Source organism: Lepidochelys olivacea (genome assembly GCF_965140295.1).
Source record: "Lepidochelys olivacea isolate rLepOli2 genome assembly, chromosome: 4".
Taxonomy (NCBI): domain Eukaryota; kingdom Metazoa; phylum Chordata; order Testudines; family Cheloniidae; genus Lepidochelys; species Lepidochelys olivacea.
In genome coordinates this window covers 27381969-27400547 of record NC_140414.1, presented here as the reverse complement: position 1 = coordinate 27400547, position 18579 = coordinate 27381969, and the positions used below count along the sequence as shown (strand labels likewise).

Sequence of the window (18579 nt, the reverse complement as noted above, 5' to 3'; positions counted from 1 at the left end):
GAGCCCCACGAGCCCAAGTCAGCTGGCATGGGCCCACTGCAGGATTTTAATTGTATTACACAGACACCCACAGTCACAGATATGTTGAGAGTGAGCTGCTGCATTATTTACTCCTAGTCATTTTTTCGTCAAGTTCTCCTGCCAACTCCGTTGGGACTACTAATTGACTTGGTTAATCACATTGATTACATAAGCCTTTATGATAACATTAAAGACCCCAGCAGCTAGTGCCTGGAAAATGCATTACCTGGTTCTATAGCGTTGTCTGTGTTTCTCTGACTTCGGCCTGCCAGACTTGTGGTGGTATTCACTGTCCCTTTTTTCGCTGCAGCTGGTTTCTTTACAGTCTGTTTCATCTGCTTCTGAAGTTTGGTAATATTGCTCAGAGCATCAGCCATGGATTTGTCCACATACCAGGTTAAATTAGACAGGATTGTCCCTGTTTTTATTTCTAATACAGACTCTATGAGCTCTTTTAGGCCTCTCTGCAGCAGTGGGATATCAGGTTGAGCAAGTTTAATTAACTGGGGTACACTAGCATTCACTTTTCGAATGCTAGCTGAGGCATCCTGACACAGCCCCCAAGCCTCATAAGCAGTCTTGTTCAAAAGAGGGATATTAACTGAGAAACGGATAGACTTTGCTTCCAGTGCCTTGACTCTGGAACTCAGTGTCTGTAACTTGAGAGAGACCATTTGTTCTTGTTCCGTTGAAGCAACTTTGCCTTTTTTTAGTGAAACACAATTATTCACCAAAAGCTTGGTTATATTTGACTCAATGCTCTGCAGGCGAACTTCTTGATCTTTTGAGACCACTGTAGAGTGTAACAGCTTTTCTTCTAGTCGACTGATGTCTTGTTGGTGCTCAACCATTTTGGATGATGTTTCATTTAAAATGTGGTAAACTTGTCTGAGGTCAGGGAGGCTTTTTTTCTCATGCTCTTCATATGGAAAATTGGAAAGGTCCTGAATTACTTTTGAAGCATATTGGTGGCTTTGCTTGTCATTGATCAGTGTCTGAAGGGACTCATTCAACCGTTGGAACTGGGGAATAAATGCCAGTATGCTGTCCATCTTCTCGGCACCACAACAGGCCTCGGTCTTATTTTGCAGGACACTTAGAGTATCTTTCAGAACGTAGTTATCCTGAATAGAATCAACAGCACTGTTTAAAACTGTCATGGTCTTATTTAAGCCATCTTCTAGGTCCATGAGGCATTCATTAATACGCCTCTCAAAGACTTCATCTCGAGTTTGAGCCTCACTTTTAAGTCCGTCCTGACTTTTGACAATTTCTTTGACGGTGGAACTCAGACTATTAACAACAGAGGTTAGGTTTGCCAACGTCCTGCTGATTGCTTCCACTTCAATTTGCTGTTCATACTCTGCTGTCAGACTAAACGGTGGTCCCTGCTCAATCAAGGGTTGGAGGATCTCCATATCGTAACACAAATCATTAATTTGCTCATTCATTTTGTCCATCTTATTGCCCAATGGAAAGACGACAGCAGCTAGGGTTTTGTTTAAGACATGCACGTTCTCTTCTGTGCCCTTTAGCTTTATTTGGAAGTCATTCCTGCACTTTGACAATATGTCTTCACATACTGTATGAACAGAATCTCTCTGAATCTCTAACGTAACAGTAAGATTGCTGATCTTGATATCTTGTTCTCTTAAGTCATCATACAGCTGCAGCACCATTAGGCCATGTTTCTTCACTTTCTCATGTAGAGTGAGAATATATTCTGTAACATTATCATTCACTGCTTTATCTACTGGAGGGACATTTTGGTCCGACATCTGTTCAGCTGATAACAGTTGCTCATGGACCTCTTTCATTTCTGTAAGAGTCTTATTCAGAGATTCATAGTAAATGGTGCTTCTTGACTGCTCATGCTGCAAGTCAACTTCCAAGGATTTCTGCTTTGCCTGTAGTTCTTTGATGGGCTTGTCACAAGCAAACCTCATCTCCTCTTTCATCTGTACCATATCATTCTTCAGCTCCAGGATTTCATTCTTTGTTGGTCTGTCTTCTTTGTCCTGGGCATACTTTTGTTGGGTCTCATTCATCTGTTTGACTAATTCTTTTGTGCTTTCAAGATCCTCTGATAAACTAGACACAGTCTTGAAAATTTGGGCCACTGTCTCTTGCATGTCACTTTGGTAGACTTTAAACTGCTCTCTGATAAGGTCTTTGACTAGTTCATTGATACTTTTAGACTTGAGACCTAGAAAAAAAAACAAGAAAAAAAAAAGCAAAAACCAAATAACTAAATAGTCTTTTGTTTATAGACATCCAACATTCTTTCATCTCATGAGTACAGACAGTGTGTCGTAAGGAACTGAAATGTAATGGTTGTCTCATTGTGATCTGTTTGCTTGTAAATTTAATTTAATATGGTAGTAATAAAGTGGCCTGTTGGTCTTTGAGGACCTGATACTGTTTCCAGTGAAGTCAAATGGAGCTTTACTGATGATTGCAATCAGCTCAGAATCAGAGACTGAATGTGTGGGTTCAACATTCATTTGCCTAGTCCCAAGCAGAGCAACAGAGAAGGTGTGTGTGTTCTCTTGGCTTACTCTGAGAAAAAGGCTTAATCCTTCCCCTCAACCACCATGTTTAAAAGACTAGGGGAGGAAATATCTGTTTTACCTTGTCTGTGTTTGGTCAGGAGGGGGAGAAAGAAAGAAAATTCATTGTAGCCTACCTGTCATCCATGGAGAGTGAGTGGATAAAAGGAGATGGACAGGAAAAAGGGAAATCGAGACAGAGGGGATGGATCCTTCTAATTTTGGTACTACTGACACTTTAGAACTTGTAGGCAGCAGCAAGACCATTGAAAAAGGCTGGTGCTTTGCAGGTCACACCTTTGCCTAGTTGTAGTGGCACCTCTTGTACTTTTAATTTCGTTCACATAAGTACTAATTCTAGAAGGAGTTATGCCAGTGGAATTAAACCATGGTGATATTTGGCCTTAGGAAGAGCATAAGTCATACCTGACACATGGCTCTTTACAAGTAGCCAAATGTTTGCAAAAGCCACACATGCTTTTGGTTCTTGCCTATATAACTTCTGAAAATTATTTGGGCTGCAATTAGGATTCAGAATGAAAAGTGTTCCATTCAACAAGCCTGACTATATAGGAAGCTCCTTGTTTTAAGCATCTTGAATTGTGTGTGTATTTCCAGCTGGAAAAGCAGTGAGCCAAACTGGTAACAGTAGCTTTTTAGGAAATAAGAACAGACCTGCTGTGTATTGTGTCTGGTGAAATGACCGGTAAACGCCCCAGATGCTTCGACAAAGAAGCTGTCAATAGTTCAGCTAGTGGCTTTTTTGAGCCAAGAGAGATAACAGGGAGGAGGGGTTGTAGGTGCAAGAGCATGAAGAGATGCCATTTAAGAAATGACAGGGAGTTCTCCTGGCAATTCACGCACTTATTTATTGTGTTCCAGGGTCACAGAGGTTTGGGTGATTTTTACACACACACACACACACACACACACACACACACACACACACACACACACACACACTAACAGAGCAAAGGAATAAAACTGGGCTCTCCAAGCAGAGTTTTTTGTTGCTTAACTGCTGGACACAAATCTGCTGCAGCAGGAAAGAGGCAAAGTCAGAGACGATTGTAAGGAGGAAACCTGAGAATGAAAACCCAGTGGGTGAAGAACTGAAGATGTGGTTTAAGAATAAAATAATTTACAGACGCACTGTGGGCGTCTTCATCCAGGAGTCAGAAAAGTTGCTTCAGTTTGAAAAATGTTCCGGATTTTTAAAAGCGTAAACACGGGGGCAGAGCAGGACCTTAATGGATACGGAGAGGCACAAAGTACCCTTGTCAGCGCTCTTCATCTAAGCAGCATCAAGCCTTGCTACTATTTAGATGGGAGACCACTTCAAAGGAAACCTGGGTGCTGCAGAAAGAGATGTTTGTTCGGGGCTATGTGGTACCCTTACCTTCCCTGTCAATCAGTGCTCCGCCTTAGTGGAAAGCAGCCTGTCTGTTGTGGAGCCGCAGCACCCCTGCTTTTCGGATATCCCCCCCATTATCAAGCAGATTGACAAAATGCACAAGCCTAGGTTCTGCCCTGCCACTGCTGGGGGGGCATGGATGAGCGTTCACATTGCACTCCCCGTCAGGACCTGGCCCAGGCCAGGGAAGCTAATGATTCAACCAGGGGACCAACTCTGGTGAGGAATCCTGGTCACATGCCACCTAAGACTCATTGTGCATATGCTAAGAAGAAGGATGCTTGCAGATCAGGGTAGCCAGCCAGCTGCTACACAGGGAGTAATCTGCATCCTTTCAGTGGCTGCAGTGACCCTTTTTTTTTGCCCTGGAGAGAGCAGGGCAGGAATTGTGCCTTCACAGGGGTTTCCGTCTCTGAATCACAGTCACTCCCTCTTGGGGCTACTCCTTGGGTGGTGCAACTTATATTGCCCCTTTGCTCAGGGCTGTGCTGGCAGCGGTATGTTAGTTAATTTGTAAACCAAGGTCCCTGCTACTGGTGGTCAGTAAGGATCCCTGTCCATTTTAGCAAGATTACAGGTATTAATCCTGGCCAAATTCCAATTTGGCTACTTATTTATAGTAGTCTGCAGCTATAAATTCCCTTTGCAGTTTCAACTATTAATGAAGGAATAGCATGTATCAAAGTGTACATGCAAAAGAGGGGAGAGTTAAGGTTTCATGTCCAATTGTAACTGGCATTTTTTGACTTCTAATTGCTTAACTCTACAGTCAATTTAATATTTTAAATATAATATAAAGATACTGTTATAATAATGGAAGGATTCTATTTCAAAATGTCAGAAGAGAAAGAAAGCAAATGGAAGAGCAAGAACGTAGTTTGAGGGAGAAAATAGATATAAAATTTAGACCGAAAATAGAGGGGAAATGTTCAGAGAGAATAACTTGGGCATGAAGAAGGAAGGGAGGTCTGTTAATGCAGCGAAGAACCTACTGAAAAGGTCTTTCTATTCTTGGAGTATCTGATACTCATTATACAAATGCAAGGAACATGACAGGGAAGGAACATGACATGCAAGGAACATGACACCTGGTGATTGGTGCCATATGTCTAAGGTAGGACAGAAATATCCAAGTATGCTCTGAGGTGCAAAGAGATAAAGGCTTTGGCATACATGGTACTGTCAGTACACAGAACAGAGCTCAGCAAGCAGCCATTGTGGCCGAGCAAATAGAGCACTGTACTGGACACAGGAGACATGGGTTTGAATCCTGGCTCAACTGATACCCTGCTGGGTGACCTCAAGCAAGTCACTTGTGGCTCCATTTCCCCATCTGTAAATTGTGGGGAATGATACTGGCCTCCTGTGTAAAGTGCTTTGAGACCCACTGATTAAGAGCGAGGTAGTCGGTAACCATGACTGAAAAATTAACAGATATTACAAGTGTTGGGATAAGGAGGAAGAGGAAAAACATGTGGAGAGCACAGGAGAGGAGCAGAAGATCTCAATGGAAAGAAAGATGGTCTGTAACTGAAATAGGAGGAACGAAGTGGCGTACAATCCTTGTGGGCTCACCCCAATCTGGTATGCTGTTTGCCCTAGGGGGAATATGGAGGGAGCAGTACTTGTGTACCCCAGACCACAGAAACTGCAATTGTCCCTACCCCGATGAAGGCTCCATGCTCCTCGGAAACATGTGTTGCTGCACCTTTTCATGGGGTGCAGCATCCTATCCACTGTGCATCTGTCCTACTTCTCAGGTCAGTGTGGAGGTGGTCTGAGGACATGGCCCTTCTCCACCTCACCCCAATCTGGTATGCTGTTTGCCCTAGGGGGAATATGGAGGGAGCAGTACTTGTGTACCCCAGAGCACAGAAACTGCAATTGTCCCTACCCCTGATGAAGACAGCACCAGGGAGAGATGTGATCCTAGTTTCCAGTCTCCCCACAGCGCACCTGAAAAAGATTGGCAACAACCCGGGCCTGAGGTTTATAATTAGAGCTAATAAAGGCAGTTGATGGCAGCACTTTCATCATAGCAACTTGATTAGGAGATTGATTTATGTTGGTAATCTAACACAGAACTAGTAATGGGAGATTTCATGTAGCCAGGTAATACATGGGGCATGATAGGAAAAGGCAATAAAAACTCAAAAACCATTTGTAGACAGACATAGTATAAAAACTGCTATTCTTATAATGTACATTCGTAATTAGGTTTATAATGAGTCCAAAATATAGGTAGAAAGCATGGGCATGGGATTTCAGCAATGCATATCTTGGAAGAATGTGTAAATGATGGATAACACAGAAAGGAATAAAAAAATGGATAGAAAAGATGCAGAGGGGAAATGGGAAATGTTTGAAGACGAATTAAATGTGTGCCCAAGAGTCAATAAATGTAGAAGTGAAAGCAGGCCAATTTGAATGAGAGAGACAGTACAAATGTGATCAGGGGTAAAGCAGAACCACACAGCATGTGGAGTATACAACTCTGGAGACAGAAGGATTGGAAACGTGAATTACATTTCGTAGATTTAGAGAAGCGAAGTTTAGAGAAGCATGTTGTTTATGCCTACAATACCAGTTTCCTAAAATTATTCTTTAGCCAATGGATAAAAAACCAAAGTAAGTAGTTGGGGGCAAATCCTGGGAAACTGAGCAAAATTTTGCAGTTCTGAGGGAAGGAATTTTCAGCCCTGATCAGCTGAGGTATCTGTGCAGCTGGACCATAGCTATTACTACGGGGCATGCAAAGGAGTAGTTGATGTGTGTCCTTGTTTTCTGCAGGTGGATCCGCACTGACCCATTGGCCATGCCCTTGCCACCTTCCCAAAATAGCTATTTTCTATTTTCTTACTTACTTTAGGGGTTGGGGTTCATGTCATGTTTTTTTTTAAAAAAACAAAGAAGTCAAGAAAGAACTTGACGACAAGTACCTTGTCTTTGCTATGTTTTTACCTCAGGAGAGCTCTCACAGGTAACACAAAGTATAAAAAAAAAAGAAGTTTTTTTTTTTTAAAGCAGTGAAGACAAGCCCTCATTCAAATGCCTTAGCCACAGCTATCCTTCTCCTTGGAGATAGGGCTAAACCCTCAATTACCATTTGGAAAATTTTACTCTTTATCACAAAGGCAAATTTTTCAATAGAATGAATGCTGTATTGTAAACCAAACAACAACAAACCTCCTCAAAGGTTTGCCCCAAACCTGTGTGAAACATGTATTGCACAAATATTATTCAGGCTTCTCAGAAACAGAGCAAAACCCATCTCTCCGACAGCTAGCAAAATGGAGAAAGTGCAAAGGAAAGGAAATTTGTAGAAGTTGTAGATAAACTCATATCCCCTAATAGTGGGTTGGTTTAACTTACCTTGGAGAGTACACAACATATTGTATTGATTATTTACTATTAAAGAGACCAAAATAAAGGTCTTTTAAAAATTGTACTGTCAAAAGAAACAAAGAAAGAGTTCCCTCTGCAAATATGGAATAATAATAGAGGTCAGCATAAGAACATTTTTCCTGGCACCTTTAACAGGGTGAGTGATTGCATTAATTTCTTTCTTTCTTTTACCTTTTAGGAAAGACTGGAAGTCTCTACCCTTATCTTCACTGATTTTGCCTTCCAGAGAGGAGAGTGTCTTGCTCACATCACTCATGGTAGCAGAAATGTTGTCAACCTTCTTCTGTAGAAAAGTCAGTTTCACCTGCTGGCTGCTAATCTGCTCTTTCATTTTTTGTGTCACTGCTTGGTGGAAGAATAGAGCAAAAAAGAAGCTTTATTAAATCATAGGGGAAAGAGGAAGTGGATTTTTTTCTGAGAAGAATTCGCTGAAAGTAGAATGCAAAGTTTCTGAGTTACAATTCATGAGTGAGTCATCTTAATTTTTGTCATATATCACATATTAGTGACATTCAGCAGCACAGCAGTAACTAATTACTGAAGCATCCCATATCCATTATCAAGTATTTATAGTTCTAGAAGAGCTCTTTGAATGGTTAACCTATCTTAATCAGCATAATCCCAGTCTTCTCCCACCTACCACCCAGTGGAGGATTCAGTGATCATTAATTCTTTGTCCCTTAATAGCACCAAGATATTTATTTTCACTGATCATTTACAAATCAATCAACACATGTCGTTTGAATGCTTCAGTTTTAAGAAGATACATCCATTTATGAGTGATAGGATCAAAAGAAGGACCCTCTGAACAGGGCGGCCAGATCCATCAAGAATGAGCACCAGAAAAATAAAAAAATAATAATACAGGATAGAACCTTTATAGTTCTGACACTAGCATTCAAAAAAGAGCTAATTGCCCAGTCTGGGAAGTTCAGTTATTAAAATATCAATCCAAATTGCCCCTCCTTGTGGTTGTGGTCTATTGAGATTAGTGGATGTCTGGTTCCCAGCTTTTAAATTAGCCAGTCGAGAAGTAAGGCCCTGATCCTGCACTATTAGGGCTTCACAATGGGTTCACGCATATGCCTGCATTGAACATCTTGCAGGAGTGGGTTTTAAGATTGGGATTTTCAAGAGCCTGAGAGAGTTAAGCACTCAAAATATGAGGGAGTTGCGTGCCCAACTCCCTTAAACTCCTTTGAAAATCTCACCTAAATGACAACTTTAAATATATAGATAGATAAATACAGATTTGTTTGCATTACCCCATATGGACCAAACCATGTTTTGACTTAATAAAGCACCTTGCAATGGATCCATACAAATATTTATTAGTGGAGATCCATAGTATTAGTATTGATCTTGTGTCACTTCTCATTATGGCCTCAGTGTCTTTTTCCATGGCAGCAAATGGCAATAGTCACAAATTTGGTGGAAGTATAAAGACTACACAAAGGAAGTAGCCTGCAAAGGGGAATTTTCTTTCAACTGTGCAGTAGTGCAATGGGACAATGATTCTTCAGAATTCTAGTTAGCAGACTCGGTGTTTACACCATCTAGTTTAAAGTGTGGGTCTATGTTGAAAAGTGACTATTTACCACTGGCACTTTCTTATTTAACAGTTCTCCCTGTGGGTAATCTTAGGGTATTGTTGTCCGGGATAGGTCTACAATATGCATGAACACGAGGCTGCAGCAGCATGGATTTTAATACAGGGTCCACAAGCCCACACAGGCCCTGGGTTTATTCAGGTGACTAGCCTGCTCTGAAGCCTGTACTGCTGCAGCTGCACTCCTATTACTACCTGAGCTAACTAGAATAAGATAGCTTGGGTATGTCTGTGTGCTGCAATTACACCCTGATTGCAGTGTAGACGCGTCTTTCGTCAGCTACTGGCTTTAGTGACATTAATAAGAGATTTTGACTGCTTTTCACTCCTGTTTACACTTCAGCAATGGGAAAGCAAGTTGAATTCCATTTTGGCTCATGCATAATTGAGAGAACTGTTAACTATATTATATCTGCAGATTCTTTCCTCAGTTATGTTTGTTGATCCTCCCCCCTCTCTTTGCGGCCCCTTGTAGACAGTAGAATTGGATAAGCATAACAATGGTCTGCAGAGAAGGGGATTGCACAGGTATAAGAGAGAACAGAATCTGGCCTGCAGAATTGGTGTAACTGGTAACGAAGCATGAGACAGGAAGATTTGAGTGTCTCGGCCCGGGATGTGTTTACAGGGCTGGCAGCCAGAAAAGACATCTTTTTACTGGTCAACTGAGCAAATCTGATCTAAAAATCATTGAGTGACAATACACATAAGATCCTAAGATACTATCTTTAGAGAGTCACTTTTCAGGGTAGACTTGCACTGTAAGAATTTAGGAGTGAAATAAAATAGTGAAGAAGTGGTGTGCATTCATTTGCCTGTTTATTTTTACGGCTATTTTATGGTCTGCAATTGAGCTCTTCTTTGTCTTCTCACACCATCTCACCCTTGTTGTTGGTATGAAAGCTTTTTCTTCTGTAGCTCCCACTTGAAACACCCTTCCTGTATGTCTGTCCGGCAGCCACTCCCTTTCTTCTCTTGCCTATTCCTTTTCATTTCTCTCTTACTCTTGGTATTTCGGGGGAGGGAGGGCATTCTCCTGTCAGAGTAGCATAGCAGGTCTGAATTCTGACTTTCTACTCTCCCTATGAATCTCCCCAAGGGAGAGTGGCATACTGAGAAATGAAACTTAAGGATCAGAATTTTACCTACAACAATTATTTGATCTGGCAAAGTGTATTGGAATACAAGGCCAGATGCAGAGGGGATGTAAATGGAGAGGTAAGTAATAGGGTACTTGTTACACCATGAGCTGGTGCAGGCATGTGCAATTCAGACACCAACAGGAAAAAGCAACTAACAGAAAGGTGTACAAAAAGGTGTAATCTAGCTTTATATCTTACACTTTCTTTCACAGCTCGTGGATTCCTTTTCTGGCATCTCACCAGGTAAGTTATATCAGTTCACTACTGCTCACACTGACTTGCCCATGTGTGGGTAACAGCACCATTTAGAGAGGAACAAATAGTTTGCTGTACATAATTTATCGGCAAATGGAGTCTTGCGTTCTTCTTGGGAATAAATATATCACAAGCAAACAATTTCTTCAAACGTTCTTCCTTCAAAATATTCAGCATATTTATTTTGTGATTTTTTAAAAAACATCATGCACTGATCTTGAGTAGTTCTCTGTGAGTATCCGATATATAAACTGTTGGCTAATTGGAGTGGGCTGATAAGTCATATTTTATTGGATGTATTTGTAATTCACCCACTGGCATGAGTAAAATTTGGTTTCCTTGACTATTTGTACAGTGTGGCAAGGCTCCTCCTTTGTCTCGCCCGACTTTGCACTTCCCCCTCTGACAGAGGCATAGCCTGCTTTAAATCAGCCCCCCTCTAGTCAGTGTTAATCTTCCCCCTCTGTATTCTCGTATTAATATTTTCAAGGTAGGCCGTATCAAGACAGGCCCAAGGAGCGTTCCTCCAGCAAACAAAAAGAAATCATTTTACAAACACAAAACAAAAGGGGAACACCTTTCCTGGGGGGGGGGGGGGTTGTTGTCCTGCTGTTGGCTGCAGGGTGTCCATCCTTCTCCTCAACAGCCATTCAGCTTGGGGGGGTTCCCGCCTTCGGGAGGATTGCAGCTGCTCACCTTAGAGAGGTCTGCTTCTCTACCACCACTAGCCCCAGAGCAGCTCCTCTCTCCTTCCCCTGGCTAACCAGAGGAAGGGGCTTTTAAAGGTCTCAGACAGCCTAATTGGACTCAGGTGTCCCTCACTGACCTGAGGTAACCCTTCTCAGCTGATAGGAAAAAGGGCCTTTATCATTCTAGGCCAAGGTTAACATACCTGCCTTCCCTCACGCTCTTGCAGCTGCCCAGCCTGACTTTGTCACCACAGGTGATTACGGAATTCATTGTCTGGAACATTTGTGCTCATAAAACTTCAACATAAAATAGTCGTGGAAAATGAATACAAAAGGGAAGTGAGCCTGGCCAAAGCATATGCATTCAATACTGTAAAAGAATACAATATGTGAGGGGGTCTTTTTTAAGGTATCTAGCTTCATCAATGTTTAGGTCCTCTCTGACTTTAGCTTACTGATTGTATAAAATTACTCATGTTACTGATTGGGGTCTGACTTGGCTTGGCTCTGCCTACATGTGCATAACAAAGAGCCAATCCCTGCCCCAACATCCTCACAATCTAACTATGAAATGATAGACAACAGGTGGTTGCAACTAAGAGAAGGGAAGAACAGAGTAACCGAGAGACAATTATGATTAGCACAATAAGCTGGGGTCATATCACACTCTATTCAGAACAGACCCGTAAAGTATTATTGTATAGCTTGCTTGTGATTCCATTTGGGAAGATGACAATCAAGTGACACCAAACTCCTCTCGTCAAACATTGAGCACTCTGGCGGAAATGCTACTGAACTGGTTTAGAATAAACATATCAGTCTGATAAGAACATATGCAACAGAGAGCGCTAAATCCTCAGCTGGTGTAAATCAGCATAACTCCCCTCTCTTCTGCAATGCAGTGCTAAGCTTTGCTGCCTGCAGATCTGGCCTAGATATGTATATTTTTAATAGAGGCGTTGTGGCCAGTGCCACAGTGGGTTTTGTTTTTATTTTGGAGACTGAATCTTTTAGTTGCATACTCTTAGACACTGATCCAGAAGGTTCAGTTCCCTCCCCCCTCTCAAAGTAGCACCACCAGTAGAACAGAGCTACAAGAGAATCTGATGCTTCATCTCACAGCTTTTGGCAGCTGGGGATGTCTTTTGTAGTAGCTTTAATAAATAGCGTTGACAATGATTGTGTTAGAGATGACAGTAATTACAACTGCTGACCTGGGTCATTGGTGTCCTGCTGGTTTCCCCGTGTCTCTGCACTGATAGCTGTGTTGCTCTCAGCTTGGTTGCTATGTATAAGCAATGGATGTTGTTGGTCTAAAAGAGGGGGGGAAAGAAAGGAGGTAAGCAAAACATTCAGCATGACTACTTTATCCCGTACTCAGCAATATTGGTACTGCTCTTCATTTCTCCATTCTATCTCTCCCAAAACCTAATTGTCTGTGGTGATTCCTGAGTTAGCAATTTAGCCTATCTGTAACACATGTGGACCATTGGTAAAGACAGTGACTGGATTTAATTCTGACCAGAGAAGATTATAAATGTCTCACAGATGTTGCAATTCATTGTGATTTGTAGAAGTTGGTGCCAATACAAGATTAAACCTCCCCTATAATTAGGAACATTCAGAAATCTGGATTAAATTTAGAGTAGAGGCTTTAAGACAGATATAAAACAAAACTAATTTATAAAAATATCTTATGTCTTTGCCTGATGGCTAGCTAAAGAAATTTTCAGCTGGTGTCTAACAAAGAATAGAGAATGGCTTTTTGCTTATTGAAAATCAAACATTTTAAAAAAACAGAACTGTACAAACAATACATTTTGTGACCATCAAACTAAGTACAGAAAGGTAATAAAAGTCACCTTAATTGACTACGGAAAGCAGCATAATCTAGTGATAGGGATTCGGTACTCATATCTGACTTGCTCTGTGACCTTCATGTGGCTTCTCTGTGCCTCAGTTTCCCTAGATATGATTGGGGGTTATCTGTGCTTTACCACTTCAAGTATTTTGAGAGCAACAGATAAAAAGTGCCACATAAATGACAGGCATTATAATGGATAAGTGAACAACAGAGCTAATTGGATACACATTTACCAAGAGTTAAGCTACAACAGAAATAAGAGATGTGCCTGGGCTGCAAAGTAAAGATTCATGTTTGGATCTGAACTTTCCCTAAACTGCAAGAGGAGAGGAGGGAGATTTGAGATGAGGGCTTTCATGTGCTGCACCTCCTCTCTAAATGGAAAGAGCTTTTTTGTGTGAAGAGAATGGCAATATTAAAGTATTGCAGGGCATTTTTCTATAAATCAACCACAACATTTAATAAAATAACAACTCCCTATCTATTTAAAGAGGAGATTTTCTAAAAGCAGGAAAACAGCTGTGGAATCATGTATTTTAACCCCAGTTGCTGTTATACTAGTTTCCTTAGAACAAGCAGTATTTATGGTAGGATTTTCAAACGTGAGGGGAGCTCAAATCTTCAAGTGAATGTAAACTAAAACAGAAACTGTTTTAAGATTAAGAAAAGATTCAGATAAGTAGTTCACTCAGCCCTCCCTCCCTTTTTTTCCTTCTCTTTGTATCAGTGTATCTGTTGGGCTGGCTGCTTTCTTTAGATCTCAGGGGTTATGAGACTTCTTGAGGGCCACAGGGTGAGTAAGAGAAACCTGAGAAGCAGGGGCCCTTGGCAGCAGGAAGTCTAATAATGAGGGGTCACAGCAGTGCAAGATACCTGCAATTCTCTCTCTGGCAAGGGGTCCTACCACCAATGGAAATTCAAAGTGTGAAGCACTACTGGGGAGGAGGAGAAAGATCATGGAATGGGCTGATTCAGCACATTCCCTGGGCAACCTTTGCTGGTACAATTCCTAATGACCCCAACTGTCATTTAAAGCTCATCTCTCCCTCTAGAACCCCGATGCAGCTTGCCAAAGCAAACACTCTCTAATCTCCTCAGGAGTGAACCCAAACTGAATAGGGATGAATCTAGCCCATTTCATTCAGGGGCTCATCTGACTCAGGCAAGACATGGAGATTGCTGTAGATGAGGGTAGTATTAGTCCAGAATTCAAAGGAATATTTAGACTAGAGATCTCTACACCGTAGAATAGCATTCAAACTCCTTGGGCTCAGGGAGGAGGAGCTGAGAGTCAGGCTAAAGGGAAGGTGAGGACAGGGGAAGGGAGAAAGATCTGTTTGGAGTGAGAGAAGAAAGGCAGAGGCAAGATGGAAAAGAGCAGGGACGGAGACCTGAAAAGGTTCAGATAAATTCAAATATCCAAATTTTGTAGGAATTGTCTGAACATTTTGAAGCTTGCCCATTATTCGTATAATAATCAATACATACTTTGTACTTCATAACAAGGTGTCCCTTATGGACCTTCATGGAGATGCAGAGCTATCCTGGTGACTCTCTCTGGCAACCAGACCAGATGGGTCCTATAAGTTCCAAACTTAGAATATTGAGGGATTTGAGTGTGTCTGTAATGTGAAGAGAACTAGTGGCAGGGACAGTGAGGTTCTGCAAGGAAAAACTCAAAACTGCCACCTAGAGGAGGAACCTTAGGCCGAAGTTGATATTGATTGGTATTTAAATGAACAATAAAGGCAAATCCAAGAAAGGTTGTAAGTTTGGAAAACATCCATTATCTATATTGGGAGCTGGGTGGGAACTCCATCCATTTATGCACGTTTGTGGCACATTTCATATGAGGATCTCAAAGCATTTTACACAAGTAGGCAAATTGTATTATTCTCATTTTACAGGAGGGGAAACAAAGTCTCATAAAAGATATTGTCTTGCCTGTGCCAAACAGGGAGCCACTGGCAGAGTTAAGAATAGAACCAAGGTTTCCTGCCTCCCAGGCCTCTGCTTTAACCACTAGACAATGTTGCCTCTCTTATGCCTGTCTTAATATTGAAATCAATAGGACGGTTTGCAGTGTAAAGTACTACTTACCCTGAGTAGGGGTGGCTAAAATAGACGCTACACATTTACTAAGTGTGCAAAATATTTCATAAATAACTTGGGTCTAGTTGGAAGGCTATGGACAGGAGCAAGAGTGATAATTTGGTTGACAGGATTTCTGACCCCAAATACAGGATAAGTAGAAAAGGATAGGTTTAGGGAGACTATTTTCAGGTAAAGAACTGAAATCTAGTTTGGTCCTAACCTGACTCTCCAAGGTAACTGAATGGAATGAAATATATATATAAATTTCCCTACTTTCCATCAGCCTCATAACAATATTTATGGTAATCAATCAATGACATTTAAGGAAGATACAAGGCGCTGTATTATGGGGTAAGTGAATATTGGAAATAACAATTAGCTACTGAACAGGTGCTCATGACATCAAATTATCACCTGGTCTGTTCCATGGAACCCAATGGAACTGCAATCATGCTGGGTAAGAAACCGAAAGGTCTGTTTACGATTTCAATAGCTGCTGTTATCTTCTTCTGACCATGGTTGTTGACAGCAGTTAAACTCTTACATTCATCCCAATTCATTCTATAGTATTTATCAGGAGGGGAGAGATAATATGATCTTTGACTGTGGAGTCAGTTACTTGCCTGTGATAAAGGACCAGCTGATGGACATCCTTTTATTCTTTCATTTACCAATCTCTCTGTCTTCCCAAATGTATTCACCAGCATCCTTACGGCTAAAGACACCAGATTTTTCAATCAGTCTTATCTTTCATCTCCCCCCACATCGAATCAAGCAGCTTGTTCACTGCTTCAGACAAGTGGCACATTCCTGATCCTTATAGTGCTTTCTATTCACTTTTATAGTTTCAGGGACTTATATTTCTCCTTTCACGTTTATTTCACTAATGTTGTAAATTGTCTAGCTAATTGAATGCCTGTGAGAACGGGAACATAGGAATTGCCATACTGTATCAGACTAGTCCAGTATTCTGCCTCCTACTGTAGCCAGGACAAACTGCTTCTGGGTTTTCTTGTACTTTCCTCTGAGTGACCAGTTATGGAATAACCTGCCCATATGGGAAAGGTACATGATGGACAACTTTAGAAATTAGGGTCCTTTATCAACAAAACAGGTTCAGAACAGTCAGCAGCAACGTGACTTGTCTCACCACATCCCGCTAACTTGTCTCAGTCCCGTTCTGAAGGAACCATCTGGAGGGATAAGATGGGAGTTGAATCCCTATGCTTATCTATTCATTGGACACAAGGATGTCCTAACAAGGATGAAAATAATGCCAGTTGTAATTTGAGCCCCGGACTGAAATAATTAAATTTGTTTCCCTTAGGCCAGCAAACAGTCACCGAATGGCAAAAACTTTTGCTTTCTATCCACATCTTTTGCTTCCCATTTAATTGGGAGAATTGGCCACAAGTCTAAGGCTCGATTTCTCAGCCAGTCTGGCCTTTAATTTTGTGCGCAGGAAGTGTACAGGCCTAAATGAAGAAATTGCACATATGGAATTTGAGGCTGCCTTTTAAAAGTTGCACCCACAATGTTAAATTTAGGACAAGATTTTCAAAAACACAAGACTGAAGTTAGGTTCTTAAATCCACTCTTAGGCATAATAAAGAAAACAACTGGTCGTTATTTAAAAGTGCTGAGCAACCAGCAGCAGCTGCTGGGCACTCAGCACTTCTGAAAAATTAGGTCACTTATTCAGGAGCCCAACATCAGACTCCTGTCTTTGAAAATCTTGGGCTAGATATGTAATATATTGCTGCACGTATTTTTAAACACATATATGCATGAAATGATTTTCAGGAAGTATTAAAATATGGAGATTAGATCATCTTTTTCTCTGAATATATTTGTGATGCAGCAGGAGCAGCTAAAGGAGAATCACCATGGGGAGTTTCTGAGTTTCATTACAAGAATCCTCCCCATCCCTATTATAATCCTTCTGAGAGTTCTGTGCTTAAATTTGAATTGCTGCCCATCGTGTCTTTTACACTCTGCTGTGGCTTCCTTGTTTCTGTTCAGAACATTTTAGAGCCATCTGCTGGAAAAAGTGTATTATTGCAGACATATTTAGAGTTAAGAATAGTTACTGTACTCTCTCTGCAATTCTGAGAATATTGTGTGCCCTAAGCCGCAGCCAGCACAGATTAAATCATTCGGGGGAAAGCGGGAGGAAACTGAATCCATGCACTTAAAATCAACTTACATTGCAATGCTGCATTTGGATGCAACATGACCTACATTTACGAGGGTGCAGTTTGTCCTTTCCAGAAATGATTTGTGATGCATAATGCACTGTATGTAAGCAGACCTGAGCAAAAATCAGAACTTTTATCCTGTGAGGAAATTCCAATATTTCAACATTTGTTTTCATCACATATTGGGACGAAAAGGTGATCATTTTATTTTATTTATTTGAGGAACAAAATGTTACAAAACATTTTGATTTGGAGGTGATGAAACATTTTGTTTTGGCATTCTTGACAAAAAACAACAACATTTCAATATTCCCATATCAAAACATTTTGTTTTAAACTGACCTAAAACATTTCATTTCAAGTCAATTCAGCATTAAACTACGTTTTCCTACGGTGCTACGTTGCTTCATGAGAGTTATAATTCAGAAACCTTATGACCTTGTTCATTCTTTCTTATGGGTCAGGCTCCCTGACTGGACTACATCTCCCATGATGCACTCATAGTCACAGGACTCCCATAAATGCATCATGCAGCCACAGTTCTACTGTGTAGAGAGGGCAAGGTCAGGAGAGGCCACATCCACCGCTCAGCTCTGTGTGAGACAGAACAGTGCATACATAGTCATTCTCTCTGCAGCGGTGTGAAAGGGAGGCCTGGGCACATGGCCATTGGCTCACCACTCTGCAAATTCACTGGCCGAAAGCCCTGTGTGGGAGGTGGGTGTCAGTGGCTTTGGAGTGGTTGGCAGGATTCTGGAGAGAGAAAAGAGAAATACTTTGTCCTTACGTAACACTTTTCATCCGAGGCCGGCCCTTCAGGTGCTTTACAAGCATGCATTAATTAAGCTTCTCTATGCCCTTGTGTGATGTCTCATCCCATTTTTCTAGATGGGCAAACTGAGATGTGGAGTGGTTAAGTAACTTTCCCAGGTCACAGAGCAAGTTAGTGGAAGATTTGGGAGTGGAAACTAGGAGTTTGATTGTCGATCACCAGCTGTAACCCAGCACAACTCCCCTTTCTATTTTTCTACACTAATATATAATGAATTGGGGTATAAACATCATTTCCCATATTTCCTTGATGCTGGACCAGTTACTTTGATTGTACTTTGCCTCCTTCTTAAGCCTTCATTTTTGTAATCTGTTTTTGTTAACGTTTTGTATTTTATTTTAAATGTCAACTCTGAAAATGTCAAACAGGGGCTTTGGATATAAATCGTGGTGGCTGATCGTGCCACATTAGAGCCTGACCCAACGCTCACTAGCTTTCAATGCTGTAAGAGAGATTCTCCCGACTGCTGGGGTCCCAGCTCTTCAATATTTCCCTCTCCTAGATGGG

At 41.3% G+C, this 18579-nt stretch overlaps 1 protein-coding gene across 2 annotated transcripts in view; it reads right to left on the bottom strand.

Moving 5' to 3' along the window:
- MMRN1 (multimerin 1) overlaps nt 1–18579 on the bottom strand; it is a 51840-nt gene that overhangs the window by 9850 nt on the left and 23411 nt on the right. The window contains exons 4-6 of one of the 2 annotated variants that reach the window (XM_084625342.1): nt 12299–12397; nt 7561–7734; nt 248–2227 (exon numbers count right to left, since the gene is read on the bottom strand). In XM_084625342.1, coding sequence (XP_084481468.1) covers nt 248–2227; nt 7561–7734; nt 12299–12397 — 2253 coding nt within the window. The remainder of the gene's footprint in view (nt 1–247; nt 2228–7560; nt 7735–12298; nt 12398–18579) is intronic. The other variant, XM_084625341.1, reaches the window with a different exon arrangement.